Source organism: Solea senegalensis, linkage group LG20, assembly GCF_019176455.1.
Source record: "Solea senegalensis isolate Sse05_10M linkage group LG20, IFAPA_SoseM_1, whole genome shotgun sequence".
Lineage (NCBI taxonomy): Eukaryota > Metazoa > Chordata > Actinopteri > Pleuronectiformes > Soleidae > Solea > Solea senegalensis.
In genome coordinates, this window is record NC_058039.1 from 20,127,589 (window position 1) to 20,153,253 (window position 25,665).

The window sequence follows — 25,665 nt, forward strand, 5'->3', positions numbered from 1 at the left end:
ATACAGCAATAATTCAGCGATGATACGGCAATAATTCAATGATGATACGATAATAATTCAACGATGATATGGTAATAATTCAACGATGATATGGTAATAATTCAACAATGATACGGTAATAATTCAACGATGATCCGGTAATAATTCAACGATAATGCAGGGAATATTTAACGATGATCCGTAATAATCTGGGATGATAATGTAATAATTCAATGATGATACGTAATAATTCAACGATAATGGGGAATATTTAACGATGATCCGTAATAATTCATGATGATACGTAATCCAATGATGATATCGTAATAATTCAATGATGATACGCATAATTCAATGATGATACGTATTAATTCAAGTGAACGGTAATAATTCAACGTGATATTATAATAATTCAACGGTGATACGGTAACAATTCAATGATGAGGCAGGGAATATTCAATGATGATATGGTAATAATTCAACGGTGATACGGCAATAATTCAAGCGATATGGGTAATAATTCAATGATGATACGATAATAATTCAACGATGAGGCAGGGAATATTCAACGATGATATGGTAATAATTAATAATTCAACGATGATACGGTAATAATTCAACGGTGATACGGCAATAATTCAACGATGATACGGCAATAATTCAACGATGATGCAGGGAATATTTAACGTTGATACAGCGTCTGTCGACCTCATTGTTCATGTGTTAATGTTCAGAAACTGCACATGTGAGGTCACACAAGGTCAAACAGAGTGACGTCTGTTTATGAATGTACTTGTGTAAATGTAACTGTATGATGTCACTGGTGTTCAAGTGTACAAGCCCCGCCCCCTCACTGCCCGTCTTACATAAGACAAATCATTTTAATGTGAAATGATCGACCTGCTGCTTCTGCTCTTTGTGTGTGTGTGTGTGTGTGTGTGTGTGTGTGTTGGAGCCTCAGATGAACAGAACAGTTGTATTTATAGACGGTTGCCATGGAGCTCAGAGACACTTCCTGTGTTTACTGATCATTAACCAGATTCTCTTCTTCTGTCATCTCTTTCTCTTCTCCTCCATGTACTTTCTTTTTTTCTTTCTCTCTTTCTCTCTTTCTGTCTTTAACCTGTTTCTCTTATTTTTTCGTCATTCTTCTTTCCTCAAACTTCTCTCTTTACCTTCCTCTTTTTTATCCTCCGTTTGTTCTCTGGTGTATTTTTGCTTTATCTTCACCTCCAAACTCTCTTCTCCTTCCTTTTTTTCCTCTTTTCTCTTTATCTTTGTCACCTTCATCCTCCTCTTTTTCCTTTGTTTTCTCACATTTCTTTTGTTATTGTTTTTCTTATTGTTCTCTCCTTCATCTCCAATCTTCCATCACCTTTTCCCTCTTCTTTCTTTCTCCAGAGCGTGGAGCTCGTATGAATAACTCCGCCCAGCTCTCCTCCGGCCCCTCCCTGCTCTCAGGAAGCGGTAAAGGTCCCGGTGGCGGCAGCAGCATCATGGGAGGCGGCGGCATGAGACACAGCAGCGGCAGCCACGCCTCCTTCTCTCACTCCTTCCACAACCTCGCTCAGCTGCCACCGTCCTACGAGGTCACCATGAAGCCAGAGATCAACCGCTACAGTTCACTGAAGAGGCTGGGTGAGACACTCTGAGACACTCTGACAGACACTGAGACACTCTGAGACACACTGAGACACTCAGACACTGGACACTCTGAGACACACTGAGACACTGACAGACACTTTGACACACTGAGACACTCTGACACACACTGAGACACTCTGAGACACTCTGAGGACACTGAGACACTCTGAGACACACTGAGACACACTGGAGACACACTGAGACACTCCTGACAGACACTGAGACACTCTGAGACACACTGAGACACTCTGACACACTCTGAGACACACTGAGACACACTCAGACACACTGAGACACTCTGAGACACTGAGACACTTTGACACTGAGACACACTGAGACACACTGAGGCACTGAGACACACTGAGACACACTGAGACACTCTGAGACACACTGAGACACACTGAGACACACTGAGACACAATGAGACACTCTGAGACACACTGAGACACTCTGAGACAAACTCTGAGACACACACTGAGACACACTGGGACACACTGAGACACACTGGGACATACTGAAACACTCTCAGACACACTGGGACACAGAGAGAGAGACATGAACTCCAGTCTGAGAGACTTCAGACTTCACTTGTGACTTGAGGACAGTATTTAATTACACCAGTAAATGTCAGCAGTAGGTTGAGTAGACAAGTGTCCCCTTGTCCCCATGGTTCTCAAGCTGTGGTACGTGAGCTCCCTCTGGTGGAACATCAGAGGAAAGTCATAAAAACACTGTAGATACAGGTGTATGTGATCAGAGTGAACTCATGAGAACAATAATAATAATAATATAATTACAGACAGTAGGGGGCAGTAGAGCCCCCCCCCCTCCCCAAACCTATCCTAACAAAACCTGCACAGCTGTGCTTTAAATGTAAGGAAATGATGAAGGAGAGAGAGGAAGGACAGAGGGGGAGGGGCATTGGTTGGTTTCACTGCTGCGGATGACAGAAGAAAAAAAGTCTCTCTGCTGTGACTGTAGACTGCAGGGGGAGGGGCGTGGCCCCTGCAGGGGGAGGGGCGTGGCCTCTGCAGGGTTGAGTGATGGATGTTTTTTACTCCATGGACAAACGTGTGTGTGTGTGTGTGAGCAGTAATGAAGTGAGAGCATGAACCACATTTGATTAAAAATGAAATATGTCAGACACCTTCATCTTCATCATCTTCATCATCTTCTCATTATTAAAGTCCCACATTTAAACAAACTCTAACAACAGCGACGCTAACTGATCTTTGTGATTTATGCTGAGTCACTTATTATTCTTATTATTGCCAACAATGTTTCCGTTTTTCATTGTTATTGTTTGTCAGGGATGCTGAGTCAGCGAGTCCCAACAACACTGTTCATGGTTTATTATCATGAGTCAGCAATTTCCAATGATAGTTTTCCTGTTCTTTTCATGAAATCATAATTTCTAAGACATTTACAACATATTTTAGCTGATTTGAACAGTCATGATGTTTTTGCTTCCGTTTAAAAGCATTTCTGTTATCTTTTTGAAATAATTCTTGACGTCTATTGAGGCTGAATGTCTTTAAAATGTCCTTCATGTCCTCACTGACTTCACACATCGTACGCGACCGTCTTATTCTCGCCGTTCTTCCAGATCAGAGACAAATGTGTGGACGGATCAGAGGTGAATCAGCAGAGATACATTACATTACATTACATTACATTACATCACATTACATTACATTACTTTACATTACTTTACTTTACATTACATTACTTTACATTACTTTACATTACATTACTTTACATTACTTTACTTTACTTTACTTTACTTTACTTTACATTACATTACTTTACATTACATTACATTACATCACATTACACAGGAGCTGCTGTGTCACCTGTGGTGTTAGCTGCTAACATTAGCATCCATGACCAAGAACCTATACTATCATTCAGGATAATGTACTTATGCCATATTAGCATTTTAGCATGTAATTCACGTATTTTGCAGCTTGAGACACTTCACGACATGCTCAGTGAAAACAAAATGAAAAATCAGATTTTAGCCACTTATATCAGTTTAAGTCTACGATATGTTAAGAACACGTTCACGTCTTTATCTCAGTGTCAGACAGACGCGTGTAAACCACTCACTCTCCCACACCAAAGACCACAGAGAAAATCAGTGATTTTAAAATCACACACACACAGGAGTTGTTGATCCACTGCTGCCTCCATCACACACTTCAAATGTCTTATTTTGTCACTTTAACTTTGAAATATTTTATTCTGATTGACCTCAGTGACACAAAGTGACCACACGAGGCAGCAGAGGACCAGCAGCTAAAATCACTGATTTTCTTTATGGACTTTGGTGTGTGAGAGTGAGTGGTTTACAAACGTCAGTTTGCTGTTTCTTCTGAACAGCAAACTGTCTGTCTGTGTTCTTAAGATATCGTAGACTTAATCGTAGGCTTTTGTTAAATGATTAAAATCAGTTTTTGAACTTGAACCTTCTTTAAAATGCTGTAGAAAAACAGTCGATATTACTGTAAAATAACATTCTCTTTTGTGTTTTTTGGAACCAGAGAAAGAATTGGACGAGTATTCCAACTACTACAACTCCAAACGCCGCTTCAACAACGCTCCGCCCTCCTTCCACTCGTCTCAGCACCACCTGCCGTGGGGAGGCGAGTACACGCTAGGATCCCGGGGAACGCTGCCACTCAACGGCTCCCGGCCCCGCCTCCACATCCCCGCCTCCACCCCGAACCCGTACCCGCTGCCCGTGCAGTCGCACTACGCCAGCTCCTCGTTCGACAGGCCGCCGCGCCGCGTCCGCTCCCAGGACCAGCTGCTGGCTCTCTGCGAGGGCAACACGCTCTCACGCCTGTCCAAGAACCAGCAGCACCAGTACTACAAAGCCATGATGAGCACCAGCAGGGGCGCCGCCTCCCAGACGCTCCGCAGGTGAGCTGACCCGGGGTCAGAGGTGGGAAAAAGGGAAGAGAGAGTGATGAATTCAAGGATGAAATATTAAATGAATGTCAGGAGCAGAACGGTTTCATTCAAATTGAAAGAGTCTGCTGAGGTGAGGGTAAACGACATTAATGATTTATGACGCACAATACTTCCTCTGTCCTTTTTACCTCATCTGGCGTCTTTGAAAATGTGAAGCAGACGAGTTAAAGGGGACATATTATACCCTATTTCCCCCATTAAAATAGTTCCCTGGTGTCCTAATGAACATGTCAGTGACATGCTTTGGTCAAAATACCATAAGGATGAAGCACCATAGCAGTTCAATAACCCTGCTAAACCCGCCCCTTTCAGAACGCTTGGTTTTCGTGCATGGTCCCTTTATATGCAAATGAGACACAGGCAAACACACGCCCACTTCTTCCAGGGGGTTTCTGATTTGTCCTCTTTACAGCGCTTTACAGCTCCATTCGTCCCCCCCTCCCGCCACTATTGTCCACTCTGACAATATCAACATGTCAGCGTGAGCAGAAAACAGCGAGAGTGTCGTCACAGGAAGAGACGTCCTACATAAGGATGGAGCCGAACACTGTCCAACTGTAAATCAGTTAAAAACACTTAGGGACAGCACCACTGATCCACCGCTGATCGCTGCATAAACAGCTGCTGTATGTGACTGTATCAGACTGAGTCTGTGCTCCGGTCATGGAGGACGTACTGAACACATATGTTTAATTAGGACGTGTCAGAATGGTCAGTTATGACCTCTATGTGACCTTTTCTTAACAATGTGTGTGTTTGTACGTCGCTGACTAAATACGGCGACCGCTGGCCGCAGTCTGATGTGAAGTGGTGCGAACACACGAACACACGTTTGCTGACTTTATCCGGCACATTAGCTTCATATATAAAATCCTCTGTAAAACACTGTGCTCCACTGTGCAGCCACCAACAGCACACTTGTCCCTCCGCGTTGACATAATACCGCTCTTCCTCCCTCGCCTGCACTCTCGCAGGGACAAGGTGGAGCTAAGGTGGAGCTCTCCAAGTAAACTTACTGGTTGGGCAGTAACATTCGCGGTGAAATGCGCATGCTGACGTCATAAGCGCAGGGAATTCAACATGGAGTGTTTTATCGCCTATACTTACACTAAGGGGGACCATGAAAACATGACTGAGTATTCTTTTTCCACACTTTGGCGACTGGTAGGGCCTCCAGAGTCCCAAATATAAGTATTGAAATGGTTAAAAAGTTGATTTTGCATAATATGTCCCCTTTGAACGTTGTCCATGAAATCCACACCTGTCTATCAACTCATGTTTAACCCTCTTATGACCTGGATTTATTAGACTTTATGGCTGTAGAATTGTCAATAAATGTTCAATGACTGAGTTCTACCTTTACAACAGGGGTCTCAAACTCACGGCTTGCGGGCCACATGCGGTCCGCCAGTTGATATCCTTTGAAATTATTAAATTCAACATTTAATTATATATAAGCTTGTCTAGTGTTTTAATCATGTATATTTTGTTATTTACAGATTCATTTAGCGTCATCAATATGCTTTTTCTTTTGTCGTCAACTATATATATCAAAGCAAACACTTTTACAGTTGTAATTTTGCAACATCATGATGGATCATTTTCATTTCTAATCACTAAACTGTTTTCCCCGAATTGTTTGACTTTTTTCACTTGACCCCGCCCCTCCTGACCAGACTAGAAGTTCACTGGCCCCCAGGTCATCTTGAGTTTGAGGCCCCTGTTGCCCCTATTGCTCTACAATATTATAGAGAAGAGAAACCTCATGAGCAAACAAAAACAGGAGAAGAAATCACTGACAGAAACAGACTCAAACACGTGCGGCCGTCTGCCCAGACAGGTTGTGGTGAAAGGAAAAATGGGGGACAGAGGAGAGGAAGGGGAGGTGAGGTAGAGACGTGAGAGAGAGTTATAAGTTTGGACACAACCATGTCACGCCAGTTTCATGCAACCGTGCTATGATGACTCCGCCCACGTTGAGGAGGTGCTATATTGTAATGGGAAACTGTAACGAAACGAGTCTCATGTTTCAGGTCACATGAGCGGCTCCTGGTCTCACCGGACCACCTGGAGGATCGGCTGATGGCGATGGGGTTGATGATGGACCGAGGCGGCGACCGAGGAGGCGACCGAGGCGGCGACCGAGGAGGCGACCGAGGAGGGAGCGGGATGGTGCCGGTCATGGGCCGTCTGAGCCACCACCAGAAGGCGCAGTCTCAGCAGAACATCTGCGTCACGCCGTCCATGGACCGACATCACATGATCAAGATGAACTCCCACCCGACGCCGGGTCACGACCACGACCACGACCGCACGTCCGCCGCCATATCCGGCATGGGCATGCGTGGTGGGTGGGACGGAGGCGTAGGTGGAGGTGGAGCCAGTGTGGTGATGGGAGGCCACCCCAACGCGCGGCGCATGGCTTTCGCCACCAAGAGGCAGAACACCATCGAACAGCTGCACTTCATCCCAGGAGGAGGAGGAGGAGGAGGAGGACTGTGGACTGGGAGTAAGAACGAGGTGACGGTGTGAGAAGAGAGGAAGACAAAACAGAGGTGAAGTTGTAAAGAAGGTGAGGGAAAAAGGGAAGCACTGAGACATTCTCCCCCCTCCTCCCCCCCACTCTCCCATTCATAACACACAAAGCGGCGGGTGACGACATGAATCTCACCGTGAGTTGATTTTCCTCCGTGTCGCTTCTTTGTCGTGTTTTGAAGAAAAAAGAGAGAATATTCAGCCATTCTCTGAAAAAGGGAAGACAGAAATGTCCACTTTTAAACGAGCAAAAAATTCAAATGACGGTGTGAGTGAATTTTCCCGGGTTTCCGCCGCTGACTTTTATTGAAGGATACCCGGCGCGCTATAATTTACTGACTCATCCTTGGGTTTTATTGCACTGTCGCCTTGAGTCCTCCGGACAGACAGAAGTCCGTCTGTCTTTGAGTCCACTGTGGATGACGGACAGAGAGACAGACAGGTTTGCTCGTCTTTGTATTTAAAAAAAAGCAAAACTATTTAAAACCAAACAAGTTGCTCATTTTTTTTAAAAAAGAAAAAATGAAATGAACCTGATGATGATGATGATGATGATAATTGTAGTATTAACATAACTGAGCCCTGTAGGACTTTGTGTATACACGTATTTATCCTTAACGCAGCCGTTTTTTGTGGTTTTTAAAGGCTGAAGCGTCGTGTGATCGTGATCGGACTATCGTAGAATCATAAAAGTAGAAAACTGCAAAAAAGATTTCTGTCACTTGATCACTTTTGTGGCTTGATTCACGACAGGTCAAACTATGATGAATAAATGCCTTTACTTTGGGTGAAAAGACAAATGACATCAACACAAACTGTTGCCATGACGGCCCCCGGTCGCACCAGCATTGTCGTACATTTACCGTCCAAAAAAATTATCGCAATCACTGGATATTGCTTGCGCCTGGAGAATTGAACGTCACAAATGAACATTGTTGAACTTGTGTGACTCGTGAATTAGACTAGTGACACCGAGATGGAGGAAGCTAGCGTGGCTAATTAGCATCATGTTGCGCCACTTTCTTTCTTTTACCTCCTCATGTTTTTAATAAAACTGTTGCGACACAAACATTTATCGTACAAGTAACGTGTGTTTAACATCTTGATTTTGTGACGTTTGTGACGTTTATGACCAAGCTGAGAAGCTAGCTTTTAGCATGTCAGCTTTTTTACCCCCCCTCTACAAAACTAGCTAACTAATGAGGTGAATTTATGAACAATCCTAAGAAAATGTGCTGCCTTCAAATAAATAAATTGGACAAAGTTACTCTGGGTTTTGAAATGGTAAAGCCATGAGAACACCTTCGCTAGGTTGTGGTAATGCTAGGTAGCATGTTGATATTAAGCAGGTGGAAAGGTAATGAATTACTACTGTTATCATCATTATTATTATTATTATTAGTTACTCGCGTTACTGTAATTGAGTAGTTTTTTTGTGTGTACTCTGTACTTTATAATTTTACTTTTACCTAAGTACTGTACCTGACTACGTTTTAAATCACATACTTGAGTAGAATATTTCAGTACTCTTTCCACCTCTGATATTGAGCAAGGAATGAGGAAAAAGGGAAAAACGTTTGCAGAACAGTTATCAACAGTTCCTCTAAAATTCTGATAAATTATCTTTCCCTCCGCAAAGTCAATAAAAACGTCGCAATGAATCAAAAACCTTCCACTTTACTTGTACGATGTTGGTAAAAAAAAAACATAGTAAAATTGTTTCTAAATCTATATATTTCACAGAGATGAGTGGATGAATTTTGTTGTTCCACCCTCTGGTGTGACCGGGGCCTGAAAATCCACTAAAATCCACTTTATTTGTTTGTTTTTTTGCTAACTTTAAGCCTTTGTACAGTGGGTGTATATCATGAAACAATGTGCTGTGACCCCATTACGTAAGGAAAAAAAAAAATGTTTGAAATTTTAAAAGGTTCAACCTTGAGTCCCGACAAAGCAAACGTCCCTCAAACACTGTTTTTGAACTGATCCAAAGTCGCAGGTTACTTCTTCTTTTTTGTTTTGCGACTCATCGCTGTTAAGCAGAACCTTCCCGTGTGTCTGCGACGCCACATGAGCTGCTCACCTCGTACGAAAGCACGTGGGCAAACGGGTTCGAGGCCGGGGGGACACTGGGCACTCCGCACTAAGGGCTATTCCGAACTATCTTTGTGTGTGTCCTGTAACGCTGTCTGCTGCTCTGTCTCATTGTTCCACGTGTCGGGAGGCGACGCTAACATTCACCGATTTCTCTTTTCTTTTCTTTTTGTGCGTGAAGAGGAAAAAAACTAAACATGCAAAGAAATTTAAAGCAACGGGAACTTTTCTGGGAACATGGACATTTGTGATTGCCGGAGAAGCGGCGGCCATATTGATGTCATGGCCGTGAGTTGGACCCTGTCGTGGTGCGTTCACACCGTATGAGAAGCTGTTTTTCTCACTTTGTTGTGTCCCATATACGTTGTACGAAGACAGATGACCTAGCGTGAAGCAAATTATTTTGTCGTAGTTCTACGTCGTAATGTTTAAGCGTTCAGATACGGCCATTGTCACACTTTTACGACCAAGAATAGCCTGCGAAAATACTGTGTTTTTGTTTTCTACACTAATTTGCGTCATAGCCCACGATTCTACTTTATTGCACATCCTACGTACTCCTCACTTGATGTCGTACCCAAGTTTATTCGATCCATGTCGCCTAGCGTGATTTGTAATTGTGGTATGGAAACCGCACATCACCTGTGTTTACTTGCGTGAGTGAATATTTAAACCACTGTCTGGCACGCTAACACAGATTATTTGTCTTTGCCGGATCACGTGTCGCGGGGAAATATTCATACGGTGTGAATGCACTTTGACCCTTCAGGTCGAATTTTACCCATAATGTGGTTTGAGACACGTCGGCCACCATTTGTAAGTCTTTTTCGTACGTGTTAGCGGTTTTACGATTTAACGTGCAAAGATTCAATCGGATTTTTGTTTTTTATTCTCAAACTTTGCTTTGTGGAATGTCAAAAGAGAAACGGGACAAAAGTTTGAAATCTGGAGAACAAAAAGGAGCTGATGCAATCAAAGACAAAAAGAAAAAAAAAACAAACGCATGATGATGTCAGAAGCCAGTGTCGATGATGTCATAGTGCTGACTGATGATGTCATAGCGTGTATGTGTGTTTATATGTAACATGTGTCTGTTTTTCGTTTGTGTGCCCGTGTGCGTAACTCTCTCTGTGTCTTCTTCCTCTTCTTCCTCTTCTTCTTCGTAGGAATGCTAAACCTCATTTTTTGAGCGCGCTCGGGTTTTTGCGTCTTCCGCACACGGAGATGTTTTTAACGACCGGAGTCTCATGATGTGTTCATATCAACGTGTAATGAAAACTTTTTTAACGGCCTGTAGTTTATCTTTTTCTTCCTTTCATTCGTTTGTTTGGGGAACATTGATGAATCACGTCGTTCTTCGTCGAGCAACGTTCACCAAAGCACCGAGGACTCGTCACACGTTCTTTTTCCTTTCTGTGTTTGAAGAGATGTGAAAGTTTGACCTGCAAAAAAAAACAAATCTGTCTTTTAAAATGTGACTCAATGTAAGGTATGAAGTCTGCTTTTTAAAGGGGTAGTTTGGGATTTTCTTAAGTCATCAGGAACTAGCCTGAGACTGAAAACATGGCTGTCAATGATTTTAGCCACTTAATAAAAGGCTCAGCTAAAAAAAATCTACACTCAACTTAAGTTTGTGATATCTTAAGAATATATTTTCCACTTTATTTCATAATGACACAGCTTTTTGTAAACCACTCACTCTCCCACACCAAACTCCACAGAGAAAATCAGCGATTTTAACATCACAATCCATCACTAAGTTCACATGTGTTATTCTGTCACTTTGGCATTTCAAATCCTTCAAATGATTGGCTTTGGTGTGGGAGAGTGAGTGGTTTACAAACTTCAGTTTCCTGTTGGACAAGTCTGTGTACCGGTGAGATATCATAGACTTCTTCTGTGGGGTTTAACGGCAGCTTTCGTCCACAATGTTGCATTACTGCCATCTTCTGGAATCAGAAAACTCTTACTCCTCTCTTCATCTCATTATTGTCTTCTCCATAATCATAGATGTAAAGTGACATAGATTTTACAAGTGGAGTTTTTTGTTAAGTGGCTCAATTTTTCCCTTACCGAATTTAAAATTGACCTTAAAATTTGTCCTTTTCAGAGCGACATTTTGCCAGGATTGTTTTAATGAATCTGCTGCCATACAAACATGTGTTGCTGTTGTTGTTATTGTCACATATACAGTCGTGTGGAGGAGGAGGAGGAGGAGGAGGAAAAGATTTTAAGAATAAAAACAGGAGGGGGAATGTAAATGACACGTGAACTTTGAGTTGTATTTGTAACGTCTCATTTCTCCTCATATTTTCAACAGTCTGATAGACACTGTTGTATAATCTGTGTTCAGTTAATTGCGTGTGTGAGCCACGGGGTGGGGTGGGGTGGGTGGGGTGGGGTGGGGGGGGCATTTGTATTCTCAAAGCTACTCTGCATACCTCAACTTGTAAGATACGTTGATTTGTAACATCCCCCCTTCCTTCTATCGTCTATTTCCAAGAATAATCCAAACAAAGGTCTCGCAGACGTGCAGCCCCTTTTGTTATTGGTGATCAATTCTTGAGTTTATAGAGATCATACTGTTCAATTGGTAATATTAAATTTGAAAAAAAGAAAAAACTGAACTGTGTCTGTGTGATGAATCCTGACAGAGGAAATATTCAAATACAAACATTTTGAATGACATACTTCATATTGTCTATGTTTTGTGATGATTTTATGTCAAGATATGGTCTTAGAGATACAAGTATGTTTTTTATCATCATTTTAAATCATTCAAATACATTAAATATATGGAATCAACATATTTATATATTAAAAGTCACTTATAATAACCCTCCAGCCTAAGTATTTGTGTCATAACAGAATTTGACCATATTTCAAGTTAGTGTCAGAGTTTTTAAAACACTGGCTGCAGCGCCACACACAGGCCTGGCATATTTACTACAGTGTAAGAGTGGGACATTTTTCTTTCATTTATTATTTGAGCACAAAAACTTGTAATACAATAAGAAAGGAATTAGCAGGAATTATAGTCAAGAACACATTTTCACAATCTCCTTGGGAGGGACCATTCATGGACCACGGGCCTCAGGTTTGAGACCTCTGCTTTTTATAAAACGGTACGTTTTTAACTGACATGGTTTCATGTTTGTGGATAAAATAAAAACAACCTCTGGCAGCGTGTGTGTGTGTGAATAATTATGTGTAATTTTGTGCTTAAGGATCATTTATTATAAAACATAAATAATAAAAAATTTCGTCAGCGAGTACAACACACGCACACGCAGGCACGCACGCACACACGCATGTAAATTAACTAATTGTAGGCACATTTGCCACGAGGCAAAACAGCAACAGGATCACACACACACACACACACACACATGCGTCATAGTGATATCTTTAATTGACTAATTAACATTTCACACACTTGGTGTGAAAAGACACACATTCACACAAACATACACGCTGACAGGGGCGTGTGTGTGTGTGTGCGTGCGTGTGTGTGAATGAAATACAGTGTCTCATACACACACACTTGTTTCTCTACAGTTGTGAGGACGCTCATAGACGTCGTGTGTTAATCCCTGAAGTAGAAATAGAGCGTTTTAATGGGTCTAATCATCAGGTCAGCTGAGCTTGGCACAGAAACCAAGAACCGTTTTAGTCCACTAGATGGCGCCATGTGCTCACTCTCACGAGCGGTATAGCAGTATATGATCTCACAATTACTCAGAAATTTGCAATATGGTGTTAACATATCATGACTTAGATACCGTGATAATACCATATCGTATACCTCACAGTTTTTCTCGATTGCTAAGACACATTTCTTGAAAGCTGTGAACACAAAAGCCAATTTTCAAGCTACATTCACAAAACCTCAGACTCTTCTTGCAAAACCAAACTTTCACCTCAAAACAGTTCAGTCTGTGCTCAAAACTGAACTATGTTGTCAAATCGTGCCCCGAGTCAATCAAAACACTGCAGAACAGTCACTAAACACTATGTAGAAAAATAGAAAACACAATGCTCAGGACATGAAGCTGGAGAAATAAATGTTTATTCTTCCCTGTAGGTTAAATGCATGTTGCAAAACATAAAACCTGTGCATTTACACGTAGCACAGGTATATGAATTACCTGTTGGTGGACACAGTGAATCTACTGATGTTTGGTTGTACCCCTTGTCCGGCCTCCCTCATGCTCATACCATGGACAAGAACATGGTCAATCACAGTAGCTCTGATTTCATCAGATATCTTCGCTGACCACCTGGACCACCTGGACCACCTGGACCTCCTCTCGAACAAACTCTTCCTCTCAGATTTCTATCCATCGTAGGGCGTCACAGACCAGTGCTCTCTGAACTGGCTTATACGTTCCTGTGTACCTGTGCTCACCATTATGCAGCACGGGTGCATCACAATGAAAATGTGTTGGCAAGTTGTGTCTAAACAATTGGTTCAGACAATAGGGTTTAGTGTGTTAGCAATTGAGAAAAACTGTAAATATTGTGATATTGTATCTATCATGTCTTAAATATCATGCCTTAACGATCGTGATAATAGCGTATTGTGACTTAAATATCATGACAATATCCTTTCGTGACTTAAAATATTGTGATTTAAATATGTTGATAATATAGTATTGCGTCTTGAATATCATGATATCGTATTGACAGTGATATTATCATATCGTGACTTTAATATTGTGATAATATCTCATCGTGACAAATTAAATATTGTGATAACGTCGTATCGCGGTGTCTTTGGCGATTCCCACCCCTCGTCTTTAGTCTCTATGAGGACTAAATGTTGATGTTGATGTTGTCCTGATACAGTCTGTGTTTATGCCAGAAAAGATCATAAACAGGTAAGACTGAGTCTGGTTTCCATGACTACAGCGGACCTAATATTGACTTACATTTACTTCCTGGAGACTTACTCAGAACTACTACTGACCTCATCCTAAGTGTAATAATTTATCTTATGAGGACTTGATGTGTGTCCTCCATGATAGGGACTTGATTTGTGTCCCGACAAGGAAGACAAGTCCTCATAATGTGAATGTGTGATCAGATTTAGGTCCCCACAACATGAGCAATACCTGAACACACACACACTTTATTTATTTAGCTCCACATTACTCAGCTGAGGGGGGGCAGAGGTGGATGTTAGTGGAGCCGTGCTCGGTGCTCTCTCGGCCGGACACAGCACCGACCTGTGGCCGGCGTCACCCGGAACCATTCTCCAGACAGGAAACGACCATTTTAAGGCTAACAGCAGAAGCAGCGGCGGCAGCCCCACCGGAGGAGCCGTCGACTACACGGAGGAGGGGGGAGAAACCTGAACCCGACACGGGCCGGAAAGCAGCGAAAAAGAGGGAAAAAACACGACGGAATCAAAACAAAGAGGAGGCGAGAGGCCGGAGAGCTGCGGGGGAGAGGCGGGCGACAGTGCGGTGACATCAGGCCGGAGCAGCGGGAACTCTTTTTTTGTTAGTGAGTGAAAAGCAGCAGCGGCGGCGGCAGTCTTCCTCCTCCTCCTCCTCCTCCCCCTCCTCCTCATCCTCCTCCTCCTGGGCTGATGGAGAACCAGGCCCCGCTCCGTGCTCGTACTCCATGGATGTAGAGGAGAAAGGCCCCGCGGACAGGCAGCCTACAGTAGGGTCCCCGCTCTCACGGAGCTCCCCGTCCTCGGCGCTTCCACACGGCCTTCACGCACCCGTTTCCTCTGCCTGTTTGTTTGCACCGGGTCGGCGCTTGTTTACAGGTAAACAACAACTAAACTAAACAAACAAACAAACAAGCAGCGATCAAAATCAGTTTCCACCAGTGGGAGTGTATTAGCTCACATGCTAGCAACAGAGCTAACGTGCTAGCTGCCAAGCTAACGCTGCTAGTGCTCTGCTAATCTAATGGAATACATGATTTAAACCTTATTATTCCGCAGTTTCCTGCGTTTTGGTTCAGTTTTAACCAAACTTCATGTCTTTATGTATTTAAATAAAATGTTTTATTGTCACTTAAAGCAGTTTTAACACCGAACAGACACAACATTACACGCAGTCACTGTGATGTTGTGGCAGAAGAAGATGTACGTGCTCAAATGTAACTATATATTTACAGGTTATAATAGAAAGATCAATGCAACACAGATTAGTTTAATAACGTGCTTTCACACACATTACAAATAATAATAAAGTGATTTACATTACATAATCACATCAATTAAAAACTACTTTGCATAAAATCAGGTGCAAAGATTTAAAGTCAATAATATGAAGGCAATAATTTAATAAGTGTGTTCTGATTATGTAATAAGTTTGACCTTATTTATGATGAAATAATTATACAATGATGCAAAGCTACTGTCGTTATACAGAAATAAACTAGTTATGTGTTGAAAGTAAATATGAAAGTTTACAAAAATGTATATACTAGTCACCTCAAAACGGGTAAAATGTAGATTTTTTTGCAATTTTATCGAATAAAATAATTGTGATTCATCCACTGACTGTTTTCTTGATTAATCAGTTAGTCTATTGGTCCATAAAATGTTGATCAATGTTTTCCAAATTAATTATTTTGTGCACCAAAACCAATGTGCTGTGCCAATCTCGGCTGACATAGGGCGATAGGCGGGTCACACCCTGGACAGTTCGCCAGTCCATTGATAGGACCGCTGATTGGCATATGTAATAACATCATACGTGACGATCACATGTGTCTAATTTATGTTTTTATCACTTTATATGGAACACGATACACTTCCATACACATTTGTGTCGAGCTACGTTTGTAATGTTACTGTGATGTTTGATTTCTCAAGTCAAATGGAATTTTAATTGCGTTATTATAATCGTGTTTGTCCACATTTGAGAGTTTCATTCAGTTACATACATACATGTGTTTTAAAAGTCCAGTTTTAGTTGGACTGACATAATTATTGATAACATTTATAAAAATGACAGTTGACTGATGGATGCTAACAGACTCTGGTCTTTCAGATGGTTGGCCTGGAGTTGTCCAGTTTACGGAGGAGGAAGTAAACGGACTCTCCGCCTGGACCCAATACACAACATCAGAAGAAGAAGAAGAAGAAGCAGCAGCAACAGCAGACGACGTTCAGCAGATGAGCTCCAGATCTGAAGTTTAGCAGGTAAAATACTCTCAACAAATAAAACTAGGTCTGGGAAATATATGGATATTATATCTATATATGATGACATGAGACAAGATTTTAAAGGCTGTTGTATTGATAATCATCACATTTATTATATATCATTAACTAGTGAAATTCTCTGCTGTGCTCACACCAATGCGCGTACAGTTTTATACACAAAGTCGATGCTCAGACACAAGTATTTGAGCTTCATTAGCACGAATTACAAACAGAATTTCAACGTTGGTTGGAAATGTCACCTCATACAATGATGTGAAAACCAATCAGTGCTGAGATGTGTCCAGCCAGACTCGGTTAGTTCACAATGGAGGAGAACGTTTCATCAAATCAGTTTTATCCACAGAGTGTTTTAAAAAGAAGAAAAATCGTGGTATTAAATCAGTGAGGGAGTCAGTCTGTTTGGTAGATTTGATTACACATAAGAATAGCACACAAATGATTCTGAATGGTGGGGCACAGTGAAGAATTTAGATTTGATGTGAGTACCGACACTGATACTGATCTTTAGAAACCAGAGCCGCTGGTAGCTGCTATATAGAATGCTAATACTTTTTGAAATCATAAAATTTTAGACACCAAGCAGCATTTATTTGTTTCTGAAAACAGAAATGCGTAAATACTGTAATCGTTTGGTCCATAAAATGTCAGCAAATGCTGAAAAATGGTTCAAACCTGGAAATGATGACGTCCGCAAGTGTTTTGTTTTGTCCACAAACCAAAATTCTTTATTTTATGGAGCAAAGAATCCAGAACATTGTCACATTTATGATGTGGAAAAATCACTTAAACCAATTAATTGATTATCAAAATAGCTGATGATTAGTTTAGTAATTGAGTAATTGTTTCAGCCTTAGTTAAAACCCAGTTGTAGCTGTAGTGTCACAGTCACGTTGTTTCGTTGATCTGCTCACGATCATATTCACTGAATAACTCACAGACTTTTATTTATTTCTATTTGGTTTCTGTCTCATTTGCAGAGGAGCTCCATGAAAGGAAGGATGGACGGGCAGTGAAGTGATGGATTAATATAAACACCCTTCATGGAACTGTTGACCTGGAAATCACTGTACACTTATGGAACACTTTAAAGAAACACTACAGTTTAATTTTTTTAAGTATTATTTACTATATTGTCTATTTATGGCCCCCCCTTTTTTACATATAACCTCCCACAAAAGCACTTGAGGGCTTGATTCCTGAGCAGAGAAGCCGTACCTTTGACTTTCCGATGTATTTATGTGAGGAAATCAAGGGTTAGTTGGGGTAGAAGCCTCAGCAAGGAATACCTCTGAAAAACGGACCTTTATTAGTTCCAAAGGAGCTCACTGCTGTTTCCAGCTACTCACGGACTGAGCATACGTGTTTTTGCCCCGGACACTTTGCTACAGCTGCTTTGCAAGATGTTCCAGTTCAGCAAGTATCCCATGGACATTTTAGAAATGCTGAGTGGTCACCAAGCCCATCAGTTCAAAGGCCTTGGATTAGAACGACAACTGAGCCACCAACAGCAGGTCCAGCTGCAGCATCAGCAGCAGCTGCAGCAGCAGCACCAGCCCTCTGCTGACTCATCTGGAAGCCTCCTGTCCGGCCTCGGACTCGGGTCCCTCCAGAGCTCCCGCAGCAATGCCTTCGCCGACTCCTCGTCGTTATTTGCCAAAATGAGTGCCCCGCCCCCATCCATCTCCCATCAGAGCCAGTCCTCCTCCTCGTCTCACAGCTCCAGGAAGTCGAGTAAGATGAGCAGCAGCAGCAGCAGCGGCAGTGGGAGCTCCGCATCAGGTTATCCACAGTTTCTGCGGCCTTTTCACCCGGCTGAGGCTGCGCTAGCACAGGAGCAGCTCCACTCTGGAATGGGACGTTTTGACTTTGGGGGGAGCAGCAGTGGAGGAGGTGCAGGGGTCATCGGGGGCGTGGTTACACCTGCGCCTCCACCTCCACCACTGCATCCAGGTCTCTCTGTCCCCCAGCCTTCCACTGGTCCCTCCTCCTCGGGCTCTCCTGCCACCTCTGCCTCCAACAACCCTCCCAGCAGCACTGCAGTCCCTTTAGTCGGCCAGTCCGATCCCCGCAGCCTCCACCAGCAATTCAGCTGCATGCTGGCTGCCAACCAGTACTTCCTGTCCGGAGTTCCTACCAACAGCAGCCTGGAGCAGTTCCTTGTCCAGCAAGGCACTCACAACCACCTGGGCTTGGGCCTCAGCCAAGGGACCACTGAGTCAAACTCGGCCCTGGCCCCTCCCCCCGCCCTCCACTCCTCCCACAGCCACAGCCACTCGGCTCCACAGCCTCAGCAGCAGCAGCAGCAGCTGGCGTCTCACGCCTTATCACATCCACACAGCCACGCTCACCACCCACACCCTCTCCACCCGGCACCACAGCCCGCCCCACTGAGCAGCTTTGATTTTCAAGGTATTCCAGTCCTTTCCTCAAACCAGATAGCCTCGTTAATGCAGCAAGAAGCCGGCCTCCCCCTCCCACTCCCTCTCCACCTGTCCCTCTCCAAAGAAGATTCATCAAAGTCCATTGACAGCTCTTCCACGTCTACTTCCAGTGGAGGAAGCAGGAGAAAGAAAGCAATGGCAGGCTATCTGCCGCAGAGGAAATCGGACAGTAGCAGCCACAGCAGCAGCAGCAGCAGCGTCAGCAACTGTCACAGCAGCAGCTCGAGTGGCCACAGTCAGAGTTCCTCATCAGGTCTTGTGGGAGGAGGATCTGGGAGTGTTGGTATAAGTGGCATCGTAAGCGAGCAGCAGCACTCCTCCCTCCTCTCCTCGTCCTCACAGCGGTCTTCCTCCACAGTCTCCTCCTCTTCCTCCGCCCCACCTTCCTCAAACTCCACCTCTGTGCTTGTAGCCAACGGTAGCCAGCAGTTGTCCAAAAACCGTGAAAGTCACAGGAACGGTTCGTCCGGCCAGCCCGAACCTGAACCCCTCTACCACTGTGGTGAGTGTGGTAAAACCTTCACCCACCTCTCCAGCCTTCGACGGCATCTCCGCAGCCACGGCCTGACACCAGAAAGCCAAAGCAGAAAGTCAGACTGTAACTCACCAAGCCCTGAGAGGATATTTTGCTGTGGTGAGTGTGGAAAAAGGTTTAAGAAAAGGGGTCACCTCATCCAACACAGTGTCACCCACTCAGAAAACCGTCCGTTTGCCTGCACCGTCTGCCAGAAGTCCTTCAACCGCAGAGAGTCGCTAACGAGACATGAAAAGATCCACGACGACAAGCCTTTCCGCTGCCCGGCGTGCGGGCGGTGTTTCCGTGAGAGCACCTCCCTTCTCAACCATGCAGCTTCTGGTGCCTGCGGCAAACCTCCCCGGAGTTCAAAAAACCGGGCCTCCCCCAGTGGAAGTGGATCATCCAACCCGAGCAGCAGCAGTAAAATGGGGAGCAGCGGCGACAGAGTAGGCATTTCAAACAACGGCGCGGCAATGACCAACGACAAGTACTCGAGTGATTATTCCAGAAGTCGCTACCAGAACCAGTCGTCCTACAACAGCGGTGTCGACATCTACAGGCGATCGCAGTCTTCTCTGTACTCCCCAGGGAGTACGCTAGCCAGTGAGATGGCCAACCAAACTCTCCGAAAGGCCCCTTTAGCTCCAACTCTTCACCCTCACCCTCAAAGTCAGCAACAGCACCACCACCCACAGCAGCAGCCACACCTCCCCCTCTCATCACTATTGGATGATTCGGAGGACGAAGTCACCAGCAGTGCAATGTCGGCCATCGCCGCCGCCGCCGCTGCTTCCTGCGATATAAACACTGAGGGCCGGGATGGAGAGAGGCGGGACATCATCGGAGGCCTGCTGGGGGGGTTGGGGTTTGGTAACTTGGGGGGACCGTCATCCACCCTCAACGGTTCCACCATGCCTTTAACCCACCCCAGCCATCCACACACCAAACCCAGGAGGACAAGGAAGCCTCGGGAGAAAAGGGACCCAAGCAGCATCATCAGGAGGAGGAGGAGTCCCGCCCCTCCAGGGGACGGTTCAGAGCGGCCGTACGGATGTCAGATCTGCGGCAAACGTTTCAGGAGAGCGGAGACGCTGCGGCGCCACAACCGCGTCCACACGGGGGAGAAACCTCACTCCTGCGACGTGTGTGGCAAAATGTTCCGCGAGCCGTTCCACCTCACCAAGCATCTGACTGTGCACTCTGGCCAAAAGAACTACAAGTGCAACCTGTGCGGGAAGATGTTTGCGTACGCTCAGAGCCTGGTGAGACACGGCAAGTTACACAGAAAGGGGGAGATCGACAGCCAGGGGAGGAGAGTCAAAGGAGCTGCTGCCGCCGCCATCAGTCAGGTCACCAACTCGGGAAACTCTGACTACTTCTCATCCTGCTCTCAAGGAGAAAAGTCGCCAACATCCGGCACCCCCTCGCAGAGGCTGTACACCTGTACGGTGTGCTGGAAGTCATTCCGCCACTACTTCCACATGACGGCACATCAGCAGACCGTCCACGGCGGCATAATAGGACGAGAGAAGTCCTTTCGCTGTGACGTCTGTGGCAAAGCCTTCGCCTACTCCAACAGTTTAGTGCGGCACAAGCTCTCCCAGCACGGCATCGACCGCAGCGGCCAGCGCGTCAACCAGTCCCAACCTGCTGGATTCTCACCGCTCTTCTACGATGCAGGGTCAGGTTCCAGCTACACTGGGTCGTCTCATATGCAGCAGGGGGCCCTTGGTGGTCAACCACCACCGCTACCACTGCAGCAACAACAGCAGCAGCAGCAGCAGCAGCAGCAGCAACAACAACAACAACAACAGCAACAGCTGCAGCACCCTTTTCACTACCGCTCAAAAAACTACCAAAAGCGGCACGGACTGACAAGAAAGCACCGAAAGAAAAAAAGGCGCGTGGTGATCCACAGCATCATGAGGGACGGGAAGCTGGTGGGCTTCCCGCTGAGTAAAGACACGCGCAAGAAACTGAGCGTCCTGAAGAGAAAGAGGGGACGGCTGCAAGCACAGATCAAGAAGAAGAAGCTCCTGGCTCAGCTGAGGATGAAGGGCGGCATGATGCGGGTGAGGTCGTGGAGCGGCGGGGCCGTCAAAGTATCTGGGCTCACCTCGCTGGACATCCAAATCAAGCGCTTCCCCTGCCCCATCTGCCCCAGCACCATGTACGCCAAACAGGGCTCTCTGCTGGTCCACCATGCCATCAGGCACCCGCCCAGGAAGTCGGGCCGCCACGCCCGACTCCGGTGCCAGGTTTGTGGGAGACGCACCAGCTCGCTGCACAAGGCCCTGAAACACCGGGGCCAGCACCTAAAACAAGCCGCATTCCAGTGCCACAGGTGCCGACACCGCTTCTGGAACTCCGGGCTCCTGGTCCGCCACATGTTCTCCTGCCGCGGCTCCAGCAGCGGGAGCTGGGAAATGATGACGATCAAGTCTCCGTCGTCGCACAGCCAGTCTGACAAGGAGCCGTCACCGCTGCGGCTGGCGGTCCCGGTTCTGGTCCAGCCGGGGAGATCAACCGTTCTGACAGAGTACAGTCAGTGAGGAGAACAGGACAAAAACGGGACTGTTTTTTCTAGAATAGATCGTTTTGATGTTTATTTTTCTGAAATAATACAAGAAGCAGAACAAGCAGCGAGTTTTAGCAAAGTTTTTAACACAGAGATTGTGGGGAGGGTTTTAGTGTAACTGCCATGAAATCTCCGCATCCTCTCGCAGACGGAGCCGGTTCAGAAGCTAATGTGGACTTCAAAAGGCCAAGAATCAGAACCGCTCTGGTTGTTCTTGTCAGAGAACCTCCACACACAAACCACGTGACAATTTTTTGTTTTAGAAAAAATGCGTTCATCCACTCACCTTCCGACACTTTTTTTTAATTATTATTGTTATTATTTTATTCAAATTAGCATTGCTTCCGCACAGGCGCGGAATCGGATGCCGACTGTAAGAAGTGAGGTACCTTTTTAGTACCCGTTTATTTTTACACGACCGTTCTCACGTTACTGGCAGTTTTAAAAGCGGTGTTGTCCTTGTCTCTGGCTCTGTATGTCTTCTTTGTCTCCTCCCAGTGGACAGTCGCTCTCTTTTTATGCAGAGATGACGCAGACATAGCCCCGCCCCTTGAGATATGAAAAACAAACACACAAAAAAACTACGGAATAGAAATCCTGATCTGGATGATGTAAGAGGAGAAAAAAAAACGGTGTTACAGTGAAAGTATTGTTGACCTTGTTTTTAACGTACACTACTTTTAGTCGTTTTTTTTAAAAACGCGCAACCGAAACAAGCTCTTTGACGTTCAGGATTTGAAACAGAAATACGCAGAGTGTACTGTACAATTCGTATTATATTTTATTATATATGGATTATTTGCTGTTTTTTACTCCAAGTATGGTTTCTTTTAATCACTGTTGTTATTGTACGGGCGGGAGGGAACGCGTCGGGGTTTGTCTTTGTAAAACAAGCGGGATGAATATATGTATTGATGTGTTTTGTTTCGTTTTTCTCAAACCTTTTAACCTGCCCCCTCGGTTGCCGCGGTTACGCCCCCGCTCTTTTTGTAACAGAAGCGTGTACACGCATAGTTCATTACTTCCTTAGGTCCATGTCCGACGTGTTTCTGTTTTCCTTTTATATTTTCCTGTAAAACTAAAGAACATGTAATATTATTACTAAATTACTACTATTCCTTTGCCTAAAAGTGAGTTGTTGGAAAAAAAACAAAAAACTCAAATCCAATAAAAAAAAAAAAAGTCTGAAATGTTTGTTTGGAAGCTAATTTTTGGACGTTGCCACAATGGAAATTATAGAAATTTTTCAGTGAAAAACTGAAAAAAAAACCAATCTAGTTGGTAGGTAATTGTTTTTGTGAACATTGTTCTTTGTGTATGTGGCAGTTTTTTTGGCCAAAATCTGTTTGTTTTCACAAAGGATAACCATTATTCACTGTACAATGTTCAATTGAATGTTGGACATTTGACAAATAATAATTAGTGCCACATATTGTTATTTTCAGTAAAATCCTCCACTATCTTGGTTCAGAAAATAAATGTTACATTTGAGACTTTAAACCTAAACATTGTGTGGAATAAAGAAGGAAAGCACAAAAACAAAATGTGACTTTAAAATAGTTAAATGTTTACGCTAATGAAGTGGCTTTAGTGGCGTTGCTGCAATACCACTAACCTGCCACTAGATGGTGCCAGAGTATCATTAAATTATGTCTGAAGGAAAGAGGAGAAAACCATTATTAGAGCTGAACTGTTTCTATTATGGCTGGTCAACCATTCACACACACACACACATTCATGTAGAGGTTCATTAGTGAGGACACTCATTCATTAGCCCCTTAACTTAAGTCAACTTTAACCATCATCGACTAAATGCCTAACCCTTAACTTTAATCCAAATTCTAACCTTAAAAACATAAACTGTCCGTTTAAGGTTTGACAGAACACGAGGTCCTCACAAAGACTTATGTACAATTACACACACACACACACACACAGGTTAGTGCAGCTATTCTTCTTAGGACACGGAATCATTTAGACCATCTAAACAAATCCTTAAACCGCTCATGTCTGACCCTGACAAGTTAACAAGAGTATTTAGCGACATATTACAGAATTAGTTGTGTCACTTAAGGGCTAACGACTAAAACAACAACTCGTAGACGTTATCGGACGTTTTTAGAACACAAACATTATTTTAAAAAGACCCAAGTATCCCCTCGGTGAATTCAAATCTTAGTCCTAAACTTCAACCAAGGTTGGACCAGGTTTTGACAAGGTTCGTGTTTATGACAGAAGAGGTCCTACAGAGGTAACAAATACAAAAACACTGATGTGTGTGTGTGTGTGTCTTATTTTAGATACTTACTACAAACACATTCCAGTCGTGTATATTTGACAACCGTGTTCAGAACCAGACTCTCAGGTTTCTTCTCGTCTTTCTAGGAATAACAACAACTGTCTCTGTTAAAGAAATGTCAACAAAACGTAAGCAAATGATAATGTTATTTACTCGGCATTTTGTTTATTAACCCAACACAAGAGAAACGTGCAGAATACTATTTAAATATTAATAATTCATAAAAAAAGGTCTGTAAACAGGCAGAGAATGATTAAAAAGTATAATATTTGTGTAACATTTCATGTTTTAATTTTTTGTCAACATTTTGAATACATACATTTTTCCAGTAATTTGAGAATTCTGGGCTGCAACATTTAGTGTTTTATATATATATATATATATATATATATATTTCTAATTGATTAATTTTCTTAATATTTAATCTTAATCCTTAATTATTTGTTATTTTATTCCGTTTTGTTTCCACATAATATATAAAACAACCATCTGATATGTGTGTAGCATTACATACTTAGATATTTTGTTCATATTTAAAAAATATACATTTTTGTTGCTGAATTTTTTTTTTTCTCTCCCTTTCTCTCTTTCCTCCTCCACGCGGCCCCTCACGCGGCACTGGCATGGGGAAACATGTGGGCGGAGTTTGTGACCTATTTTCAGCCAATGGGGGGCCGGAAACTGCAGCGACTGACCTAGTTTGGCCCAATCACAGCGCAGCACCGTCGCTGGTAGGCAGAAGTCGGCGCGTGCCGGAGCCATGTGCATCCTCCCGGTGAAGAGACAACAGTGGAGCCGCTGCGGCTCGTTTCTACGACATAAAAACACACTTCACCTTCTTTTTGATGAACGTGAAAATACACGTAAACGTTTGAACGTGACTCAGCGTGAGTCAGCTGGAACAAACACCGTTAATTGTCAACTTTTACTCGGGTCACGTTTTTCCCCACTAATCCCAACATGGCGGCGGAGTCCGTGAAGGAAGCACGATGATGCGTGTTCAAATACCACGGGAGTTTTTCTAAACATTCACACGTGTGAGCCGTTCATTGTCGCTGTATTCACGCTGTCACGCTACGTGACAACATAACTACATTCACAGCCGTTACTCAGGTGGATGGTGAGGATGAGAGGTCGAGTGTGGGGGAGAGGGGGGAGGAAACGTGGAATAACAACGTATTTAGGAGCGAGTGTTGCGTTTAATGTCTGTAAACTCAGGCTGTCGGCGCCTGTTTCTTTACAGTTAATTTGGTCTCTGGTTTAAAAATGACAGCGTGAGAGAAGAGCAGGGGGCGGGGCCTGGCAACAGTGGCAGTAGTCTGCAGCCATTGGTTGGAAGCAGAAGGGAGGGTGGGAGGAGTTACATGCACACGCGAGAGGTGTTCAAGTACAGCGGGACAAAACAGCACT

General features: G+C 44.0%; 2 protein-coding genes across 3 annotated transcripts in view; both read left to right on the top strand.

Moving 5' to 3' along the window:
- Nucleotides 1-7,607, top strand: part of shisa7b (shisa family member 7) — a 28,404-nt gene extending 20,797 nt beyond the window's left edge. For both annotated transcript variants that reach the window (XM_044053442.1, XM_044053444.1), the window contains 3 exons: nucleotides 1,381-1,617; nucleotides 4,167-4,548; nucleotides 6,633-7,607. In XM_044053442.1, coding sequence (XP_043909377.1) covers nucleotides 1,381-1,617; nucleotides 4,167-4,548; nucleotides 6,633-7,131 — 1,118 coding nt within the window. In that variant the 3' untranslated portion in view covers nucleotides 7,132-7,607. The remainder of the gene's footprint in view (nucleotides 1-1,380; nucleotides 1,618-4,166; nucleotides 4,549-6,632) is intronic.
- Nucleotides 7,608-14,368: 6,761 nt separating this feature from the next.
- Nucleotides 14,369-23,462, top strand: znf865 (zinc finger protein 865). Its single transcript, XM_044052643.1, has 3 exons — nucleotides 14,369-15,007; nucleotides 16,245-16,396; nucleotides 17,398-23,462. The coding sequence occupies exon 3, from the start codon at nucleotides 17,821-17,823 to the stop codon at nucleotides 21,928-21,930; it is 4,110 nt and encodes a 1,369-aa protein (XP_043908578.1). The 5' UTR covers nucleotides 14,369-15,007; nucleotides 16,245-16,396; nucleotides 17,398-17,820; the 3' UTR covers nucleotides 21,931-23,462.
- Nucleotides 23,463-25,665: the final 2,203 nt, after the last annotated feature.

What these genes read in the sequence shown, in the direction of transcription:
- znf865 (XM_044052643.1), top strand. Translation starts at nt 17,821, where the DNA reads ATGTTCCAGTTCAGCAAGTATCCCATGGACATTTTAGAAATGCTGAGT.